The 21,630-nt window shown below is 39.2% G+C and overlaps 1 protein-coding gene across 6 annotated transcripts in view; it reads left to right on the top strand.

Annotated features, from left to right (window-relative positions):
- Positions 1 to 21,630, top strand: part of osbpl8 (oxysterol binding protein-like 8) — a 99,306-nt gene that overhangs the window by 61,990 nt on the left and 15,686 nt on the right. For all 6 annotated transcript variants that reach the window (XM_067581056.1, XM_067581053.1, XM_067581055.1 and 3 more), the window contains 5 exons: positions 17,223 to 17,296; positions 18,521 to 18,601; positions 18,986 to 19,087; positions 19,299 to 19,502; positions 21,061 to 21,145. In XM_067581056.1, the coding sequence (XP_067437157.1) occupies positions 17,223 to 17,296; positions 18,521 to 18,601; positions 18,986 to 19,087; positions 19,299 to 19,502; positions 21,061 to 21,145 (546 nt within the window). The remainder of the gene's footprint in view (positions 1 to 17,222; positions 17,297 to 18,520; positions 18,602 to 18,985; positions 19,088 to 19,298; positions 19,503 to 21,060; positions 21,146 to 21,630) is intronic.

Genomic DNA, 21,630 nt, shown 5'->3' with positions numbered 1-21,630 from the left:
GTGTATGTATTACTCGCACCGCATGGTATCAGATGAATTTTAGCTCGTGGGCTTGTGTGTCAGTTTGAGATTTTTTTGCCTGACATGTGACCCTCAAGGAAGTTTCTTTGAACTTCAGTGTTCTTTAAACAATATTTTATTCATTATAAATCTCATGATAACTATGAAGCAAGATTATAATTCTCAAGTGGTGACTTTTATGTTCCCATCAGTGCTGTCAAGATGAAAAAGTATCTTTTTGATACTAAAGATCAAGACCAACTATAAGATGATACATCCTACAAAAGTTCCTGACTTACACCCAGCACCCAGCCACTCAGCCTAATGTAAATCTTTACATACCAGTCACACATGTATAGTGTCATTTTTAAAAAAGGTTCAGTAATTTCCCAAAACAGCTTGACACTGAAGCTGTTTGAAAATGTTACTCAAACTGGAGGAAATTGTGCATGTTGGGGGACAATTTTCAGCCGCAGAGTTGGTGCTCTACTGAGTGTTATGGCACCAGTATGGTCTGTGTTGGCTATGTTGAGGCAAAATAAACTACAGTGCCCATATTTATGAAGGAATGAAGGAACATGTCAGTGCAAACGTGTCGCTCATTGACATGTTTTTAATAATATAAGGACAACAACAGAGCTCTATAGCACAGAGGAATAAGCTAAATCAGGCATTAGCTACACAGACAATTCTTGTTAATTAAATCAATTCATTGTTGGTTTTGGTCAATATATGGAATTAGTTGACAATAAGAAAAACATAGTTTCACCAGACTTACCCTGTAAAGCACACAAGAATAACCAGAGTATCATCTCACAGAACTTTGTTGTTTCTTCAACCATCACATACCGCAGCTGATTTTTCTGCAGAGAATCCATATTTCAGAGTGAACTTATACAATACAAACAAAAAACCAATACATACAATACAGTTTCTGAGATTGGATACTGAGTAAGTATAAAGTAAAGATGGGTAGATGTAGTCTACCTCTAGGAACACAAATCTAGCAATAACTCTGGCCCCTCCAGTGAGAATCAATATCTGTGTTGGGTTACTGCTCCACAGGGCAGCAATAGATTCTCACTGGGTTGACTCACCCCTGTACTGGCCTGTTTGGATTAGCAGCACACTCTATACCTGACACCAACCCACCTGATAAACATGAGACACGGAGTATTGAAGGAGGCAGACGCAGTGCACGAGTAACATCATCCAGCCTGATACTCCCAACAATGCTGGCATCTGTAGGCGTAACTGATGGTGCTGCACGTCTCTGTGACAGGAATGCTTTTAGAGAAGGAGAGATAAATCTCTTGGCTGTTTGTGAGTGATTAAAATGTTTTATTTGCATCTGGTCACATCTGAAAATCTTTTAAGTGCATATTTCTCACAGTCAGTACTTTATTAATGGGAGTTAGTCCTAAATTTACTAGAAATAACTTGAAAAATGACCCAGATGGTGACTATACTTAGCAAATGTTTCTCAAGCACCTCTCAAATGCCATTGGACTAGCAGAAATCGACTTTTCCTCTGCAAGCAGGTTAATTAGGTCTGGGATCTGAATGATACAGACAGAACATCCTAATTACCTGTGTTAATTAAAGCACATTGGATTGCAGATTTATCTGTTGTAGATTCATCAGTTAGCGGAATATTTGGAGGGGCTGAATTGAAAGAGTAAAAAGGGCAGGTCAGCAGGAAGACAGATGAAGATGCCAGTGGACCGTGGAAGGATCAGCAGCAGACAATGTGCCTCACAGATTGGGTTTTAAAGATAAAACCCAATGCCAAGCCTATTCATCCCTGCACAGATACAGTAACCATGGGTGCCCTTGCACAATCCTTTTTCAAGGCTCACTATCTTGTCACTTGGTGTGAACCCCCCCTGATGACTTTTATTTATTATCTTTCACAGCCCTCAGCACAGAAACTAAACAAGTTTTTATTTGGATAAATCCGGACAAACCAAAAAACAGCGTAGCATGGATATTTAACAGCGTGAAGAAACTCATTTTCTCTAATGAATTTAAACAGCAATCAGCTTTTTGCCTGATCTGAGCCACATTTGATCACAAAATCTCGCTGCGTATTCACTGTTCATATAATGTTTGTAGGAAACCGTGTCACTAATGTCTGCCAACAGCATTTGGTTTTAACTGTGTTCAGGAGAAGCACACGTTTCAATGCCTTATTCATCTGATATTTTATGTAAATCATAATTCTTAAGCTCCAGCTGTAAAAGCTGAATGCAGTAAATAGGAAATATGCTTATATGAACATGGATTTATTGCTTTTTTAAACAAAAAAATTGATACATGAAGGATGCAACTGCTAATTTATATTTCATGATTTTGTTCATTTAAACAAATATTGTCAGAAGAAAAAAACACTGCATTGTGCAGTTGTTATATTTTGTTTATATTTTCCGGAATATAGTAGGATCATCTAAACACTGGTGTGATAAAGATCTTCCTTCTGCCCTCTGTAAAGCTCGTCTTTGGTGATTGTATGTGCTCTAGTGTATATGTGTGTGTACACTGATGAATTAGGTCTACATAGCAGTCACAGTTACAAATGTATTGAAGACAAGGGACAAGAGTGGTTAAAACAGGGAGAAGATGTACATTAAGTTGTCTTTAAGGGACATTTCACTGCTATTATTGTGGATATTCATTACAATAACTACTGGTAGTTTATGTAGGCCAATAACACTACAACCTCTTAAGAGTCATTCATTATGACAAAGCAATCTGTTCCTCTGTACAAAGAGCCTACACGTGCAGTACTTGAATGTATTGCATGTGAGTCAGACGGTGGTAAACACTGACTGTTTGTCTGACTGTATGCTTAACTTCTTATCCAGAAAGCAAGCATTGCTGCTGCTTGTCTGATAAATTTGCAAACACAGGTGCATTGCCTGTGCCTCTATAAAGAAACAACAGTGGGACACTATCTGTGTGTACCTGCTGTACATTAGCTGTCACGTTATCAGGAATTATAATGCTGAACACATAGAGTATCTGTTAGCTGGTTCCACTTTATATCTGGTTCCAAAAACAGTGTAAAAATAATCTCTCATTGGCCTCATGGTACAAAATATTCATGTATTCATTTACTGTGGCTCAATGGCAAATATTTAATTGAAGTAGTTTTCATTATCAAATAAGGTACGTTTTCAGTTAATTAATTATCCTTCAGTCCAGTAGAAGTAAAAAAAAAAAAAAAAAAGTTCTTAGAGCCCTTCTTTTGTCCATCCAACAGTCCATAACTCAAAGATTTAAAATGATAGAAAAGCAGTAAATCCTCACATTTGACAAGCTGGACTCAGCAAATATTTGGCATTTTTCCCCGAATAAACAACTTAAACGATTGATCGTTTATCAAAAATGTTGCTAAAGGGTGCCAATGTTAATTTTCTCTTGTGAATCAACTAAGTGTTTTAGCTCTATTGAGTATTTGAATGCAAATCTTTTAGCTCTTAAATATTATTCTACAGTATTTTGTATCTTAGGGTTTGTTACTTGTTGAAAGGGAAACTTCAATAGATTCAATAAGAGATTCATAAGGATTTGAATTTGGAAAGTAAATTTAATACTGGATTCAGATGCAATGCTATTAAATCGTGACTATGGGATTCCGCAAGTGTTAAAGTTACTGAAACTAAAGCAGTTCCTTTTGTAAATTTTTATTTTTCAAACCGTGCAGCATCCAGCAAAGTAGAAAAATTAGTAGAGAAATTATTCAGCATGGTGACTAGGCATCTTCACTCCCATTGGCTTTACTGTTATGCTTGCTTAGCAGCACCAATGCTGCCGGTTTGGCCGTCCACTTAACGATCACAAACTTTGAAAGCAGCTTTATCGACAGCAGCTTGAGCCTCTGCATCTGCTTGTTGCAGTTTGTTATCTGCAATCTGTAGCTTATACAAATCTGTTTTGACTCTGAAACATGCTAAAATATGTGGAGGACATCCTCTATATGTGAAAATTTGGAATTTGTTTTTGTCCAACTTTTGAACTCTCACGGCAGATTGAGCTGTGGTGTGCAACCATCAGAGAAAAGAAGATAACACTTATCATAGCTAAATTCTCCCTGTGGTTTTTCCATAAAGCACTAATGTCATACATGCAACTAAATTCAGCTGGAGCAATATTTACAAAGTATTATCAAGTGCTGTGGACGTCATAGAGCTGCCACCTCTATGACTAACCTATTGAAATCAGGTTGAAAAGTGGTGAAGTGTCCCTTTTTTAATGTAAAATGATGAATTAAAAATGCAGCGAGAGATTGGTTGAGCAGAGAAGAGAAAGATGAGATGTGGAACATTAGAGCTATTTTCAAGCTAAGATGCAGCTCTCCTACCCATCCGGAGGAGAGAGAGGTAGGAGGGGCTCGGCTTATTCGTTATTAAGTACTTACAGGCTGCTGCTTTCATACACACTCACAGAGAGAGAGAGAGAGAGAGAGGGTGTGTGAGGGAGAAAGGGAGCAGTCGACTGGTGGAAGCGTAGAGGAAAGCAGCATACTGCACTGGTTCAATGCCTGGTGTTTGAGCTACTCTGCTCTGTGTGTGTGTTGGTGTATTCGCTTGGCTCACTAGCTGCGTGGGACGGATCGAACTGTTTCCTGACCCCCCCTCCCTCGACCCTCCACCCTTGAGTTTCTTTACCACCCCCCGACCCCTCCTTCCAAACCACCGGCCCCATGATGAAAGAGGAGGGCCTGCTGAGTCGCCGCCGTTTCTCCACGTGCGGCGGGACAGCGTCGCTTCGACCTCCACACCCGGACGGACGCAAACTCATCCGTAATGCCTCCTTCGGGGGCTATAATGAGCTGTCACCCATCTCGCTGCCAGGTGGGTGTATGATGATGTGGAGACTCTTTGTTGGAGCTGAAATTGTTGCTGGATTATTAGTAGATCCTGTAGTTTTACCTTGTGATTGACTAGTGTCTCTGCTGTAGTAGTAGTAGTAGTGAGAAAAATGACTTCTGTTACTCATTTCAAGTGTTCAGACTGACGTGAAGTGGATCACAAATAAATCTCTACTGTGGCCAAGTTTCGTTTCAGATGACCTGTTGACTGTCAGTGCCTTCCATTATATCACTCCTTTAAACTGAACATTGACAGTTATGTGATCAGTGTCTGCTGGTTTGGACTGATGTGGGTCTGCTCAGTCTTGGTTTTCAGAGAATGGAGTTTGCCAGTATGACTATCTTACTTCACTGCTCTTAAGTTTCTGCAACAAAAAACGATTGTTCATGTTGGCACGGGAACCTAAAAATCTGCACAATTGAATGCAGTACCTCAGTAGAGGGGCTACTTTTTCTTACTGTATATATTTTAAATTTAGAATTACAGTGTAATTCATGATATACACAAATGTAGTAACTGCAGATTAATATGTCTTTGTAGGATTTTTTAGAGCTCTGTTAAGATTTTGATCATGGAAACAGCATCTAAGTGTTTAATCCTCTGGGTGGGCTTCTCCCATGACAGCAGTTGACTGACATATGAGAACTGCTGTTGCATGGATATGCGCTGTCAACTTCTATGATGGTGCTACTGACTGAAGAATGTCATAATCATATCCTGTGAACGCTGATGCAAGACATTCTTCCGTCTTTTTCAACAAGCCCACATAGCATTATCTATAAAATGTTTTACAACATTCAACACAAAGAGGACATGCCATGCTGTTCAGTTTGTTTTCCACTTAGAAAGTGGAAACTTGTTAGCCTAGCTTGTTAATGTTATCAGTGACTAGACTTTACTTTTTGTTCACGTTATATCAACACCTGCTGAATCATCAGCAGCTCCCGCACACTCAGTGCTGTGTTTGTCACATATTACTGAAAAGAGGGTGCCTGGCTATTATTTGGGCATTTTCAAGCCAATAGTCGATTTTCTCTGGACTGAATCAGTGGATCAGTTGGTGAACTTGTTGAATTTTCCCCTTGGTTCATTTCTTTTCACACAGAGTGAACCAAAATGCCTCTTTAAAATCCATGTGAGAACATTCACTCCTCTCATTGATCAGATGAGTGTCTGGGGCAGGAGCAAGAACGTAAATACAAGAAGAAGGTCCTGAAGAGGCTACTATCTGCCCAAATATCAAGAATCTAATGTATTTTGTTGCTAGTTCAGGTTGGACTTTGATTCATTTTCCAGCTAGCTGCCAGCAACTGTTGATTTGCTCATCTGTATTTCAGAATGCAAAGTGCACCTGGCTACAGGAGCTGTTTAGTTCAGACTTGCAGAATGCATCTTGTAGTTGGCTGAGATCAAGGTTGGAACCATTCCATAATTCATTTGGGACCAGAACAAGAACACTTCATCTAAAGGGTCTATGTGCGGTTGTTTTGGTCTGAACCAGAGTACAATTACTGTGTTAAGGTCTGCCCAAATGAATCGTACCAAGCAGAGAAAACCGGACTAAACAACAGAGGTTGGAAAACACCCTTATATAAACTGATTTCTTAGCAAACATGAATTTCAATTTCAGTTCTGGTCAAGCAACTGAATATTTTTCTTAGTCAGCACCCAGCAGCGGCTCCATTCATCCTAATATCGGTTGAGTTTGAAATGCTTTGAATCAGACAGCAAACACACAATGTCTGCCTTTTTTTTCTTTAAGAATTTTACTTGGTCATAGCTGTGAGATGGTTATATCTTCTTAACTCAAGAACTCTCTGTCCTCTCTCTCCACAATTGCAGAACAAAACAGATAACCATTGATGGGCTGTTGTAGTTTAAACAGGCTGGTGCAACCTGTTTGATGAATGAAGCAGAGCTCAGGCCTTAGCTCAACTGGCTTATTTTACTCAGGTTCGAGTGATACCTCTATGAGAGTGCAGTGATAATCCTCTAGAAGTACACCTAATCCCACAGAACATTTAGGATTAAATCAGTTTAGTGTTCATTCGTAAAATCACTGCCCCTGTGTTCTTCCCCTTTGTTTGTCCTGCCCAAAAGGACACAGACCTGGAGACAGACAGCTGGCAGCCACTGAAGCTTTGAAAGAATGGATGTTCTCTGTTCCACCTTTGCTGACTGATGACTGGTTTTTAACTTTTATTAATCCAGGAATGGCTGACTGTGCATAAATGCTCACACTCAGTACAACCCCAGTTCTTTGCTCTTTTTCCACTGAGTAGCTCTGTTAGTTCGGTGCCTTGCTCAAGGACATTTCAGCAGCAGTTGTTGAGGTTGGGGGAGTACGTTCGTCATCGTCTTTCTTTGCTCAGACCTTTCCGTGTCCAGGGATTTGGGCTGGTGACCTTTTGGCCACAAGCCCTGCCCATTTCTTTCCCCTTTAAACCAGCACGTCCTTCAGCAGTACAAATAATTCGAGCTGTGAGACGTTGTCTGAGTCATGGTGTTTTTCTCTCTCAGCTCCCAGCCTTAGCTCCATTCATCATTATTTTAGACTCTCTGCTAACAGGCACCGGCTTTAAGAGACACTGCAGGAGACAGCTGATGCAGACGGGTTACACTTACTCACTTTGTTTTTGGGATTTTTTTTTACCTTCTCTTTCTACGTCTATCTCTGCTTTTTACTCCCACATAGGCTCCACAGTGGAGTCTGCTGACATGATTGTGCCTACTCTTGTGTAGCTTTAACATATTCAGGATTTGTAGTCTTTGAGACTGTGTCTCATGGAAAATTGCTCACCGATGCTTGAGTCCTTTTTATTTGTATGCTGGCAATGTGTGTGGTGCTGTCAAAGGCTCTTCTTTTTAGTTATGTTCGCCAGTCCACTGACAGTCTCTAAACATTTTATTTTCTGTTGTGACTTGTGCTGGTTATCTTTTTAAAAATGTGCTTACAGCTGCAGCATGATGCCTTAGTTTCAGTACCAAAATAAAAATATACTTATATTTTTCTACAAAACCCTTTAGGGCTAAAATAGAATTAACTGACAATTTCATCAGTGATCAAGCAAGCAATCAAACAAAAATAATATTTGATGGTTCCAACTTCTCAACCATGGTAATATGCTGCTTTACTTTGTCATACCTTTATAATAAATACTATAATAAATAATATTTGGGTTTTAACTATATGTAAGACAAAAAAAAGCTATTTGAAGTTGGACTGTAACTACCAATTATTTTGTCAAATAGTGAAAAAATAGTGAAAAATATTTGCTATACATCCCCACAGTCCAAGGTGACGTCTTCAAGCATCTTGTTTTGTCCAGTTAACAGTACAAAACTCAGATGCTCAGTTTTACCATTATGTTAGATAAAGAAAAGTATTAAATCATCACATTTGAGAACGTGAAACCAGCTCATTTGAAGATGTCACCATTAGCACCAGGTAATTGTGATGGGCGTTTTTCTCTATTTTCTGACGTTTTATATACCTAATGGTTAAAGAATGGAGAAAATAATTGGTAAAATAATTGGCAAATCGAACTCTGTAATAAAGATAATGTTAGTTGCACCCTAAAAACATTTTTAAGATAAACTGACTATAAACTATCTCACTTGACAGTTTTTTAAGACTACAGACTCTTTACATCGGGGTTCATTTCAAAGCCATTTAATATAAATTCCACTTAAAGTGCTTTGATGGTCAAAAGTTCAATAAATGTGACAGTTCATTTTTTCTGGTACCCTTTTCATAGAATACATAGCAGTTTGACCCTCCTAAACTTCCATCTAAAATATCAGAAGACAAGACAATAGGTCATTGCCTGCAGTCTTTACTACGGACCAAGGAAGAGGCCAGTAACTGACAGTGCACATGAACTCGACCCCAATGGACTATAAATAGAACACCAACACAAAACAGAGGCCACCGTAATACAACCAGCCTAATGCCCCCGCTCTCATCCAGACACATCCTGTTTGAAATATCACCCTTTTTCCAAGAGATGATGGTCTTTAGTCTCATCAGGCTGACTGTGTGCAGACAGAATAAAAGTACAACCCTTTTAATGGGGATTGGGCCACTTCATATCATTTGTTATTGGGGATGTCAGTTTCAGTTCATTTTGCTTGCTACCCATTAAGCGGTAACTAACAGATTAATTCTTAAGAATAGTTGTGATGTAGCTTTCGTTCATGAGAGTCGTCCAGGAATCGGCAAGCTTGACTTTAAGCTCATACTTTTTCTCCTCATTGTGTTTTTTAGTGTATTTAGTCACAGCAGCTCATGATGGCATAACCCCCCCCCCCCCCTCCTTCTCCAACAGATGTTTTTGGAAAAATGTTACTTTTTGAATGCAACTTACATCATAGTATAGTTACATACTCACACACTCTCCTGCCAGGCTCTTGGAAGCAGTCAAAAATGATTTTCTCCAGCAGTTAGCATTTATACGACTGCCTGTTTGTCTTTTTGAGCTCCATATCATCTTGTCTTGTCTTGACAGTAGTACTTGGCAGCTTGACATATTCTGTTTCTGCAGTAGAGACGTCAGAAGACGCTTTGGACTCATTTTCACTTGTCATGAATTTATTTCCTCTGTGGCAGAAAACACATTACAAGAGCCTTCAGCAGGTTAAACTGGACTATTGAAACATTTTTAGGGCTGACTGCCTGTAATACACTCACCATGAACAGACTTTAAGACCCTTGCTAGCCTAGCAACATTAATGCTACAAACAACCCATAATGTAACACGCTGTGTAGAAGTCAGTTTTACACTGGTACTTTATCCATTCAAAAAGAATATCTGATGTTGTGAACATGTAATTGCCCAGCCATTAAAGGAGTGTGTATGCAAATTAACCTATAGACTGACATGTGTAACTGGTCAAAAATATTCTCCCTTGTTGTTATGTGCAATCCTCTGACAGGCAGCATAATAAACAGCTTTGAAGGCCTGAAATGAGGACAGGAACCCTTGAACACAAAGAAGCTTGATCCCAGATTAATAAAAAAAATTAATAAAATGTCATTTGTGAAATTGCTGCCCATTATCTCCCATTAAGCTAGTGGATGTACCCTTTTATGTAGACTGGTCTCTTTTAGCTGTGTTGTTTACTGTTGTTTATTCCGTAGCTAGGGACTAACTGCAAGGAAAATGGATTTGGAGGTTGCAATTAGGTCCTTTATGCAGCTATAAGAGAGTGGAAAAGGCTGTATCCTTGTGGTCAATGATTAGATGAAATCGTGGCTCATCCTGAGGTCAGCATGACTTGGCGTACTGCATGTTGGAACATTCAGTGGAGTCTTGGACCATAAAGATTGTCTTAGACAAGAAGGGTTTTTGATTCCCAAGAGGAAATGGTGCTCTACAGTAATAAAGAAGAGAAGTGCTGTGAATTGGAAAAGAGATCTAAAGGGGTATTAAAGTGTCTGTTCTCTTTGTAACCTGTTTCTCACAAGTCCCCAAACTTAATCAAAGTGCAATACTGATTTTGATGTGTTTTAAATTTTCTTTGTCTCAAAAGTTTGGAAAAATATGCAGCATTCTGGATCTGACTTTTATGAATTTGTGGTGTCTTGTACATCCATGCAGGCTGGACATAGTTTTATGCATGATACAATAAGGAAAACTACTTCATTCTTTCACCTAATTTCTACACTATCCCTAAAATGTGACAAGTTTACTGTCCAAAATGTAGTCTGTCAAATTCGACCTTGTAGCATTACAGCAAGCTGTTTCTTTTCTGTAAATGCCAAAAGGATACCTCTCCACTCCCTGTGATCCCATGTTGCCATGCTGACTTGAATCCCAACTATCCAAGCTCCCTTCAGATGTTGCAGTCAGATATTTTGTATGCGAAAATGATTCCTTTCCACCATTTTACATCAGCCCAAAATATGTAGCAGCGCATAGGTAAATATGACAGGATTTTCATTTGATGGTTTGGAGCACTGTGTACTTACCCAACATTCATTCTGAGCAACAACAAGGATGAATTGTGCTTATAGGATATGTCCTGCTCAGTAGACACATGTCCAAGAATGTATATAGCTTGTAGTTGTTACATTTTAGTTTGTAAGTTAACTAAATCTAATATATCCTTGGATAAATGTCATCCTGACAACTGACTGTACTCTCACTAAAACTAACAGTTTTGTACAGATATTACTGTACTCCTTCTCCCTTCAGTGGGTCTGCCATCTTTCATTTTTCATAAATCTAGAACCAAAATAGTAGAGACGCTGTTGCCATGGCAAGTTTCCCACACTAGTAGACACACAGGCAATTTGCTCCCTAAAATTGGTGCATTCTGAAGAGTAACAGGGCTGACAGCTTTTCCCACCATTTGTTCTTCTTAAGTCACCTGTTGCCATGGCAGCCTTTAGATTTCCTATAAAACACAGCTTCATTTAAGGTTCTGTACATTGATTTTTGGCGTGTTTTTAAAGAAGAGTAGAGGTGTAGCATTCTACCCACCTGCACTGTTTCTTTCTTTTAATCAATCTGGTTTTGCACCAGTATAAGCATGAAATAAACTGGACTGGTTTGATGTGTGTTGTGTAAGGACTCAAAGTACCAGCAGCACCTCCACAGGAATAGAGCAGTAAATTATTAATCAATAACACAAGCAGCGTTTCAAGCTGAAGCAAACCTATATCAGCCTCCAATGACAATATACACTGGCCAGCCTTGCTAGCTGCTTACAGCAACTGCCTCACAATAGATCAGTCTGTTTATTTTGTGACATTACAAAGTTATAAGAATTTTATTGACTTGATAGAGGACACAGTCAATCATGAAAATTGTTCAATTAAATAAAAAACAGACGGTTTGATTAGGAGTGAAGTGTGTTTATCATGATTTTTCTCTTACCTCTGTCTTTGCGTCTGCAGTTGGTGGGATGTAGGTGTTTGGTGACTCAGACTCTATTCATTTTGTGAGGCAGAACATTAATGTGGAAAGACACTGAATGTAGCAGCATACAGCTCTTCCTCTCTCTCTCTTTCTCTTTTCTCTGTCTTTACTGTTATGCCTCTCTTTCTGTCTATGATCTTTGATGCAGAGTGAGATCACTGCAGCTCCATTTTTTTTTTTCAAAGGAAAAAGCCCTAGTCAGCCTGCAGTGGGGCGTGATCCGCCTACTACTTCAGCCATACACACAGACACACTCACATGTACTCCCTGACATTAATTCTCATACAGGGTTAGATTTAGCACATTTCCACACAGAATGTCATGAAAATATGTACAATGTATATTGTGCAGTGCAGACTAAAAGACCTATGTGAAGTTAAGACATTTCAGATACAAATAAGAAAGTTATATATGGAATGAGGAAACAAATTACATAAAAACTGAAGTAGAGTGGTTGGGATTTTGGCTGCAAATGATGGTTGTAGTATATTAAATTTGGGCATAAAACAACTGTGTATATCTGCTACTATGGGTCACCTCATTTATGGGGAGTAATTGCAGATAGCAATGTCAGATAAATGCCGAAAAAAATGTAAAATTTTACTGTAGATCAAAGATCAGTCTTGAATTCCGAAGTTACTAAAATTACAAGTAGTTGGCTGCCAAAATACCTTAATGATCTGATAATACTGTATCAGAAGATACTGATTTTAGATTAGCTCATTAGCACACGTCCACCTCTTGTCTCTACCAGGCCACAAAATAAAGCAGATGTGAAAAGTCTGGGTTTGGTAGACTGGACTCTGACTTTAGCCGGCGCCTGCGGCATCTGTCAACAGTGTCACCATGATCTTTGACATAGGATCAAAAAACAAAACCAAAAAAAATCTTGCCAGCTGATCTTTGCTCTTGTGGGTCTGAAAAATGTTTAATTTTAATATCAGTATAAAACACAGAATGCTTCTAGTAACACTGCTTTGATAAATACTGTGTAAATACATATTAATATACTAGAGCAGACTTCACTGGACACATTCAACAGCTAAAAGATATTCACAGTCATATCAGCCTCTTACAGTAAGTCAAACAGCGTCAGCTCTGAAAATGGTGTGAAGAAAAATCCATAATTTTGTGAAAAACAATGTACTATGCCTGCCTTTTTGAAAATCACAACCCGCTCACACACTTTTCTGTGAAATGCACACCACTAAAACCCTCTGTACCTTAAATCCTCTGGTGGTTTCACACGACGATTTGCCTCCCTCGTCTGCCATTGTCCTTAGGAGGAAGAGGGCTTATCAAAATCTTACTGTGGTACAAAGCCCGCTTCTAAGTCTAAGTATTGAAGTTGACATATTGCATAATCCAAAAATGGTTCATGTGGGCTAATTAGGATTAACATTACTCATGAACGTTACCTTATAACCTGCTGGACCATTTTAGAAGTGTTTTCTAGTAATGAAAGAAACTTCAGTTTAAGTGTGTGCTTCCAAAATAAGGTACATGTTGATAAAACTGACACTTGGAAACACTGACTGCACATGATTTTCAAATTTTTGGATAGCAATGACCACTTTTGTACATAATGTTTCCTTCCTTATTTTAGACACATAGACAAATTAAATTTGAGTGATTTTGTTTTTCCATCTAAAGCTCAACTTCAGCTGTAATGAGTTAATAAGCTGCCTCAAGCCTTATCTGTCTAGCTCCTTCTACCATAATGAAATAACTCTGTCACATGTGTATGTGTGTGTGTGTGTGTTCAGGTCTCTGAACATAGGTTTTAACAGGGCATAGGAGTGACACCAATAAGGTGTCTCAAATTGAAACGGAACACTTCATCACAGACCACATTAATTTAGTCAGACTGCTTGATTGTAAATAATAAGTTCATTCTTTAACTTGGGCTTTTATCAATAGATTTGATTCAGTTTCAGGTTTGACGGTGCTTTGCCTCTCTTAAATAATATATATATATGTATATATTTTAATTATATATATATTTTAATTAACTTAATTCTATTATGATCTTCAGTTTCCTCCCTATAAATTGAAATTGAGGGAAGGAGATTATGACTCATGTATCCTCTTGTGGCTTGCTATAGTGGGTGAATTGCCCTTGAGTTGTTTTCCTGCTGAAGTTGACATGGAGATGCGTCTGTCAAGTGGGCGCAGATGGTCCGATGGGATCACTGAAACTGGATCTGTATTAAACAGAAGGCAGCACTGATAAGGCAACAAAAAACAATTACATGGCATCATTTCTGGCTGTATATCACTGTGTTTTATTATTGGAACTTAAGCAAATTCAGAATATTATTCACTAATATTGTGTAGCTCTGGCATTGGATGCAATCAGCTGGATGTAAAGATACAAGAAAGAAACATAGATAGTATGCTTTCACTGCAACAATCATTCAACCTACTGAAGTGTTCTCGAACAAAAATGCATGTATACATTTGACTCTTGCTCAAGTAGCACTAAGACAGCATGGTTGTTGACCTTCTGCACTCTTTGTTCCATTCCCGAGAGCTATTGCTTGTGGGAAAAAAAGAGGAATGATATGTTTCAAGCCATGAGACGTTCCTGTCAACAAGCTAGAAAATACTCTTATGAAGCACAAAGACACTATTGTACCTTCCATTTCTAGTTGCAAAATGTTCGCACTTGTCTTCTTTTCACATATAAATAGCCAAACATAGACAGTCCTTCAATGTAGTTAAATGGCAGAACAGTGTTGAAAAATCTAAGTGTTTTTTAGTACGCTGACTTAATTTGGGTAATATCTTGTGTCTAGATTGACCATTTTGTCCAGACTTTCAATGATCAAGACAGAACTGTGTTTCACTGGAAGCTCTTTACTGTCGCTATCACAAATATTGCTTTCTCTATGTATACATAAAACACCTGCAGCAACACAGGAAGGGTTGTTGAAATGCATAACAGAAAATTGAAGAAGCAGGGTAGATGAAGGCGGGTTAATAATAAGTGAATAAAACAAGGCATTCCTGGAATTCACTGAACATCATATTGTTGTTATTAGAAGTATCCAAATGTGGAGTTTGAAACTTGAGTTTTCTTTAACAATAGTCATTTAAGAATTTATGATCCATGATGATTTGTCTGCAGCAGAAAATGAAACTCTAAAGCAAATTGTCAGTGAAATATGATGTCATCCTTTTTGCAATGATAAATATCTCTTTTGGTAATGAACCTCAGAAGCAATTCCTTCCCTCTCATGGCTGAAAACTGATGGCCTGTGGATAGGAGACGGAAACTATCAAATATTTACTGCCTCTCACTTTGAGACCACCGGTGTCACCAGCCGCCAGGATCCCAGCGGGGAATCTGTTGCTGAGGTTAGACTAATTGGTAGGCAACTAGTAACCTGACGCACCAGATGGTTTGTTACACAGAACCATCTGAGAAGTCGTCCATGGAAACTGTTTGGAAAAGGGCCAACTCTTCAAAAAAAAATACTCGGCACGTGATTGGATGAACCATCTGTCTATCACTGATTTACCTTGCGAGGCAGCTGGATTCACAACACTGATTGGTCGGAAATAAGCTCACTAATAAAGATTAGAAATGGAGAGGTGGAGCTCAAATGAAGAACAGCGAATCTCTTCCTTCTTAGGTTGGAACTGACTCTGCGTTAATGCACATTTTCAGCATTATCCTGTTTCACATATACAGAAATACACAGTCCCTTCAGCCACCGGAGCACTTAAGGTTAAATTTCTCACTAAATGATGTTTTTGATGATGTTCTTTATTTCCAAATTACCTTCCACACCCACTCTGTCCCTGCCAAACTGTGGATTTAAGCCACGTATCTCCTTTCACCAGCCCACTTATCTAACTTTTGAGCTCAGGCGCCAGCTTGTTGCCATCAAGATTCTGTGGCTGGTTTTCAATTGCTTAGGAGGACAGTCTGCTCCCGTGACTGACATTACATAATGAGATTCTAGTTGCCTACTCAGACATTTGCATGTCCCTGCAACTGTTTTCAAACACATCTGATATCCAGTTGCTACGGATCTCATCAATCAGCATATTTCTCATTTAATCTATTTATTGTTTTATTAATTAATTGATTAATCCCTGATTATATATCATGTTAAAAGACTGTTGAAAATACCTAAAAGTTCCCGGAGCCCAATCTAACAATTTATGATTTTCAATTCACAATGATGTATAACAGAGAAAAGCAGCAAATCTTGTGGAGAAGCTGGAACAAGAGAATGTTTGGTATTTTTGGCTGATAAATGACCTTTAGTCGATTATCAAAATTGCTGTCTTTCTGTCACTTTCTGTTTTAGCACTAGAGCAAACTGTAAAATATAAAGTAAGCAACATATATTTGGTTTAGAACTTCTGAACATACACCCTGACCTGTTGGTAGAGCTAGGATTTGAAGGCAAACCCAGTGGAGCTGTAAAGAGTGAAAAGCAAAGACAGGGCACGTTCTGAGTTTTATACATTTAATTTCTTATTGTAAACTACAAGGTGACTGAGCTGTCTCACCTTGAACCAAGTCATTTTTTCTGCTCCTTCTCCTCAAAAGCATCCACCACTTTATTAAAACCTATTCATTTTCCATATTACAGGCCTGGGTCTTGGTTTTCCGTTCATTCCTCACACATATCAACTTGGAAAAATGAGCACTGTATCACAATTTAAGTGTGCCTATTTGGTTTTAAAAAGAAAAGATGTGCACTAATCCAACTTCTTGAGGCCTGATGATTCATTCTCTTCACCGTGCTCATACTCTGTTCATACTGTCTTTGGGGGCGGCTGTGGCACAGAGGTAGAGCAGGTCGTCCAATAATCGATTGGTGGTTCAATCCCCAGCTCCTCCAATCCACCTGTCAAAGTGTCCTTGGGAAACTTACTGAACTCCAAATTGCTCCTCTAGGCTGTGTCATCAGAGTGTGGGTGTGTGTGTGTGTGTGTGTGTGTGTGTGTGTGTGTGTGTGTGTGTGTGTGTGTGTGTGTGTGTGTGTGTGTGTAAATGTACATTATAAACTCCTCCTGATGAGCAGGTAGCCTCTGCCATCAGTGTATGAATGTGTGTGTGTGTGTGAATGAGTGAAGGTTGGCATGCAGTGTAAAATGCTTTGAGTGTTCTGAAGACTAGAAAAGCCCATTTACCACTTACCATTCTTTTTGTGAAAAACACTCTATCTTTTTTTTTCTTTTTCTTTAACTGGAGGCCTGATAGAAACTTGTAATGAAGTCCTGTTTTGTTTTGGCCCCCTGGCAGCCGCCCATGGCACCGGGTCTGTCTGAATCCACAGCAGCTTGGTAACCGACTGGAATGAGATCGGGTGCCTGGAGAATAAAAAAAAACATAATTTCCTGATATGGAGAGACACGTTGATGGACCGAGCATTTCCTTAAACGGTTGTGTTTTTTGTTGCAGGTTTCGAGAGAGGGAAGGAGGACCTCTTGCCTCTGCCTTTGAAAGAGGACTCACATTCCATATCTAAGAGCAAGGTAAAAAAAACAACAAAAAAAAACAACACTCCCATCAGTTTATGTGCTGTGATTGGTGGGTAGAACTGACTGGTTGCTTTGGTGTCTGTGTTGTAATGAGACCAGAGAATATGGGAATTACTGCATGTCTTCTCTCTCTTTCCCAGTCTGGCCTCAGGCGTCAGATAGCCTACATTGAGATGACTCACATATCATATACACTGTACACATCAAACATTTAACAAGAAAAAATCAAACTCAGCCCCTCTTTCAAGTGAGTGAGTGTGGAGGAGGCCCAGCTAGTTATCTGTCCACATCAAACACGTCTGTCAGTGCAAACGTGGGCGTCTGAGTCACAGTGGAAACGCTTGCATCGGACAGGAATCCTATTAAATATTTTGTTATGATTTTGTTGTAGTATGAAGGCATATGATTCTCTCTCACCAAGGCTTCCCAAAAGCAAGATTTGGATGAATCCTTATCTGTGGACTTTAATTAATCTGACTCGATGCGGTCTCAGCCATAGGACACGGAAGAGAAGATTTTAGCTTCAATGGAAACGGAGAAAGACTGAAGGTACATGATAACGAGTATCATGTACCTTCAGTCTTTCTCCGTCCCTGCCTGTGGGTGTTTAAGGCCTTAAGTAGCCCTGCTTTAGGTTCCCTATACATCCCTCCAATTGGCTTGTGCAGAAAGCTGGCAGAGACACAACTGCACTGGCATTTATAGGCTTCATTCGGCTAAACGAGCTAAGTTTGGGTTACCGTAGAAGCAATTGAGTTTCAGAGGAAAAGGAAAGGCATGGAAACAATGACAATCTGCTAATGTTATTATAAAACATCTAATGTTATGTGTCATATTTCTTCCTGTTGACTCAGTTAATTGCACTATTAGTGGAAGTGGATTTGTCATTAAGAGGGAACACTTTGTAGCCTAGATTGCATTTAGTCATTTAGTGGATGTTCTTATCCAGAACAGCTTGCACAGAGTGCAGCAGGAAAACAAGCCACAATTCCTGAATCACCAACAATAAAGACAACTATTAGTACGGATTATTGTTAAATAGACCGGGCACAAATCCACACAGGATATTTATGGCTATGATGAACAGACATGTATTGTCTGAGAGTCAAGAGTTGTGTTTTTCAGATAAATATTCAGATTTTTCACTGTCTCAAGTTGAGGGATATTGATGTCTTCAACGTTTTTGCAATTAAACCCCTGCTTATCGTGCATTCACAGTCTGAAACCAAGCTGTACAATGGCTCAGACAAGGATGTGTCGGCGTCTGGAGGAAAGCTCACCAAAAAAGAGTCCCTCAAGGTAAGTGATCTTAAGTCTGTTTAAGTCTTGTGTATCCAGATACTAATTATCAAGGCAGGCATAATAAGTTAAAATACCCTTAAATGGAGAGTGTTATGTATAGCGTAATCGCTAATGCTTGTCAGGGACTGTCATTTTACACTGTGTTAACTTTGTGAGTCATAATTTTACTGTCGTGCATCAGTGTCACCAGGATATATTAAATATCGGGGTGGTGAGATACAGTGAGAAGGCACCAGGTGCTGCTTTAACAAAGACACTAAGGAGTGTGATCCCAGTCTTATTATTTGCTGCCAAATGTAATTCAGTCACGAACCAAGTGTGGAATATTAATATTCACAGTTGTTCTAAGGCATAGTCCGTCTCTCTGTGCTCTCCCTGTAGGTGCAGAAGAAAAACTACAGGGAAGAAAAGAAGAGGGCAACCAAGGAGCTGCTCAGCACCATCACTGATCCTTCTGTCATCGTCATGGCCGACTGGCTAAAGGTGGGAACGTCAGCCACACGTTTTCAGCTTGTGTGCTTATATAATGCACATGTTAAAATTGTTTCCCACCTGGCCAAAAGAAACAAACCAATACACTTTGAATATTATACTCCAAAATCCTCAAACTCCTGACACAATATAATGCAGAAGGTAATTTTGGTAATACGAAGCCTTCAGCTCTCTGACATGAATCTGTAATTGGTGTCTCCAGATCCGTGGCACTCTGAAGAGCTGGACCAAGCTGTGGTGCGTGCTGAAACCAGGTGTCCTGCTCATCTACAAAACCCACAAAAACGGTCAGTGGGTGGGAACCGTGCTGCTCAACGCCTGCGAGCTGATCGAGAGGCCCTCCAAGAAGGACGGCTTCTGCTTCAAGCTCTTCCACCCGCTGGAGCAGTCCATCTGGGCCGTCAAGGTCAGAATATACCTTATACAGGAATACAATATTATCAATAATACCATGGAGCGTTGAGTTGGTGTATCCTACACTGGGGAACATAAGAGAATAGAGGAATTTCTTAGACAAATAATTATTGTCACAGATTCTGTTTCTCAACTTTTTTTCTGGTATTTATTTAATTAGTTAATTAGACTGTCCACCTGTTAACATTAACAAACAAGTAAGGACAAACATTTACAGGCAATGGAAGTGGGCTGACTTACAGAAAGGAATAGAAACGTCATGGAAACTTGAAACTGCTCAGGACTGAGCAGTTGAAGAGGTACTGTAGTTGGTTACAGAAGCAAAGAACAGGGTTAAGCCATCAGAGTAAAAGGTACCAATGTGAATACATGAAAGGCTTGAAAAAGATGAAATAGAATAGTAAATGCAGACAGAAAGACTTCAGTTTTTTTTCTTTTCTCACAGAAAATTCCATACAGTAACAACTCCAGCAATGTAGTATTGCACTTACAAGTAAAGTTGACTAGGTGGATCCTACATTTCCCATAATGAAACTAGGTATCTGCCTCTTAAATGCAAAAAATACATATTATTTTTTTTAAACTTTAGAAAGCTCCCTTTGGGGCCACACAAGACATCTGTTCACAGACAGAGTAGCACTCCTTGTGATTAGTAAACTGAACTTCATGTGTTACATCAAGTGACCCTTTAATAATGGTGTTAAATCTGCCACCCATGACCTCAGTTGTCTTATATTAATCACGTCCCAGATTTAATCATAATGGATTGTTAAGTGGATAGCAGTGGTTTGTTAAGCAGATGAGTGTATTGAATGCAGCCTGTTTTGCTCTCCGGTGATGAACAAAAACAAAACGAACAAAAACAGACACTTAATGGAAGAGGATCTTCCAGGAAAAAACCAAATCCTTTGTGCCCAGCAGTTAAATTAAAAGGTGAAACTGATGTGGATGTTAAACTGTATAATTAAGAGCACATCCTTGTTTCATTTAGGACACACACAGAAAACAATGCGTCCAGCTAGCCATTTTCGTATTTGGCAGCACACATTGTCCATTTGTTCCTGTTTTTTAGCTTTGTTCATAAGTCCACTCCAACTGTGATTTGGTATTCATCACTGACCTCGCATTTCAAGTGTTTTCCCTTTTGTTAGCGTTATGAAAAGACTCAAATCACAATTAGTTGTCTGTGTTTTCAATCACAGCTTTCTTACTCTCTCCATCGTGCTCTTCACTATCAAAACAAACACTTCACTCATTTAGTTTCCGTCCCCTCTGTCCTCTCTCATAGCTCATCTGCATAATAACATACTGGGGAGTCTATACTTCCTCTACTTGCAAATATAAATGATTAAAAACTGAAAAAAAGAATACAACCTCTGCGGGTGGAATGAAGAAATCACAAAGGAGCTCATAAAACCATCTCAAAAGAAAAGAGACAAAGATCAAAATGACTAATGCGCAATCCAGACACTGACTGGGAAATAACACCCACCTGAGCCTTTAACACTGAGCCTGTTGTGTAACATCTGTCTCCTCCCTTTCGTCTACAGGGTCCTAAAGGAGAAGCAGTGGGCTCCATCACACAGCCGTTACCCAGCAGCCACCTCATCTTCCGTGCTGCTTCTGAGTCTGATGGTAAGAGACAAGCTGTCATTCACGCTTAAACTATTTGTTTTGTCAGCAGCAGATTGCATTGAGTGGGAGATATAAACCCATAAATTGGCATAACACTGGTATAAGTTTTATTATTATATTTCTATTTATAGTTTTAGATGAGAAAATCGACCACTCATGTCTGTATGGTGATTTGTTTTACACACACAAATGCATAAACATGAACAGTACAGCAGTGAGGGGTATAAAAGAAAGTTAGTACCCACTGCAGACACCTTGTTTGAATATACAGTACAATCCTTCAACAGACAGTCTCTTTCTCTCTCTTTCTTCAACCCTTAAACACTCCAGCACACAGAATAATGCCAATCCACAGCCCTACGCACACACGGTCACACACACTTGTCCATAATGCAAATAGAATTTTGCTGCAACTAACGATTATTTTCATTATCCATTAATCTGTTGAATATTTTCTCAATCTCACTGTGTTTATAAAATAACAG

Source organism: Thunnus thynnus, chromosome 23, assembly GCF_963924715.1.
Source record: "Thunnus thynnus chromosome 23, fThuThy2.1, whole genome shotgun sequence".
Lineage (NCBI taxonomy): Eukaryota > Metazoa > Chordata > Actinopteri > Scombriformes > Scombridae > Thunnus > Thunnus thynnus.
This window is presented reverse-complemented; position numbering and strand designations above follow the sequence as displayed.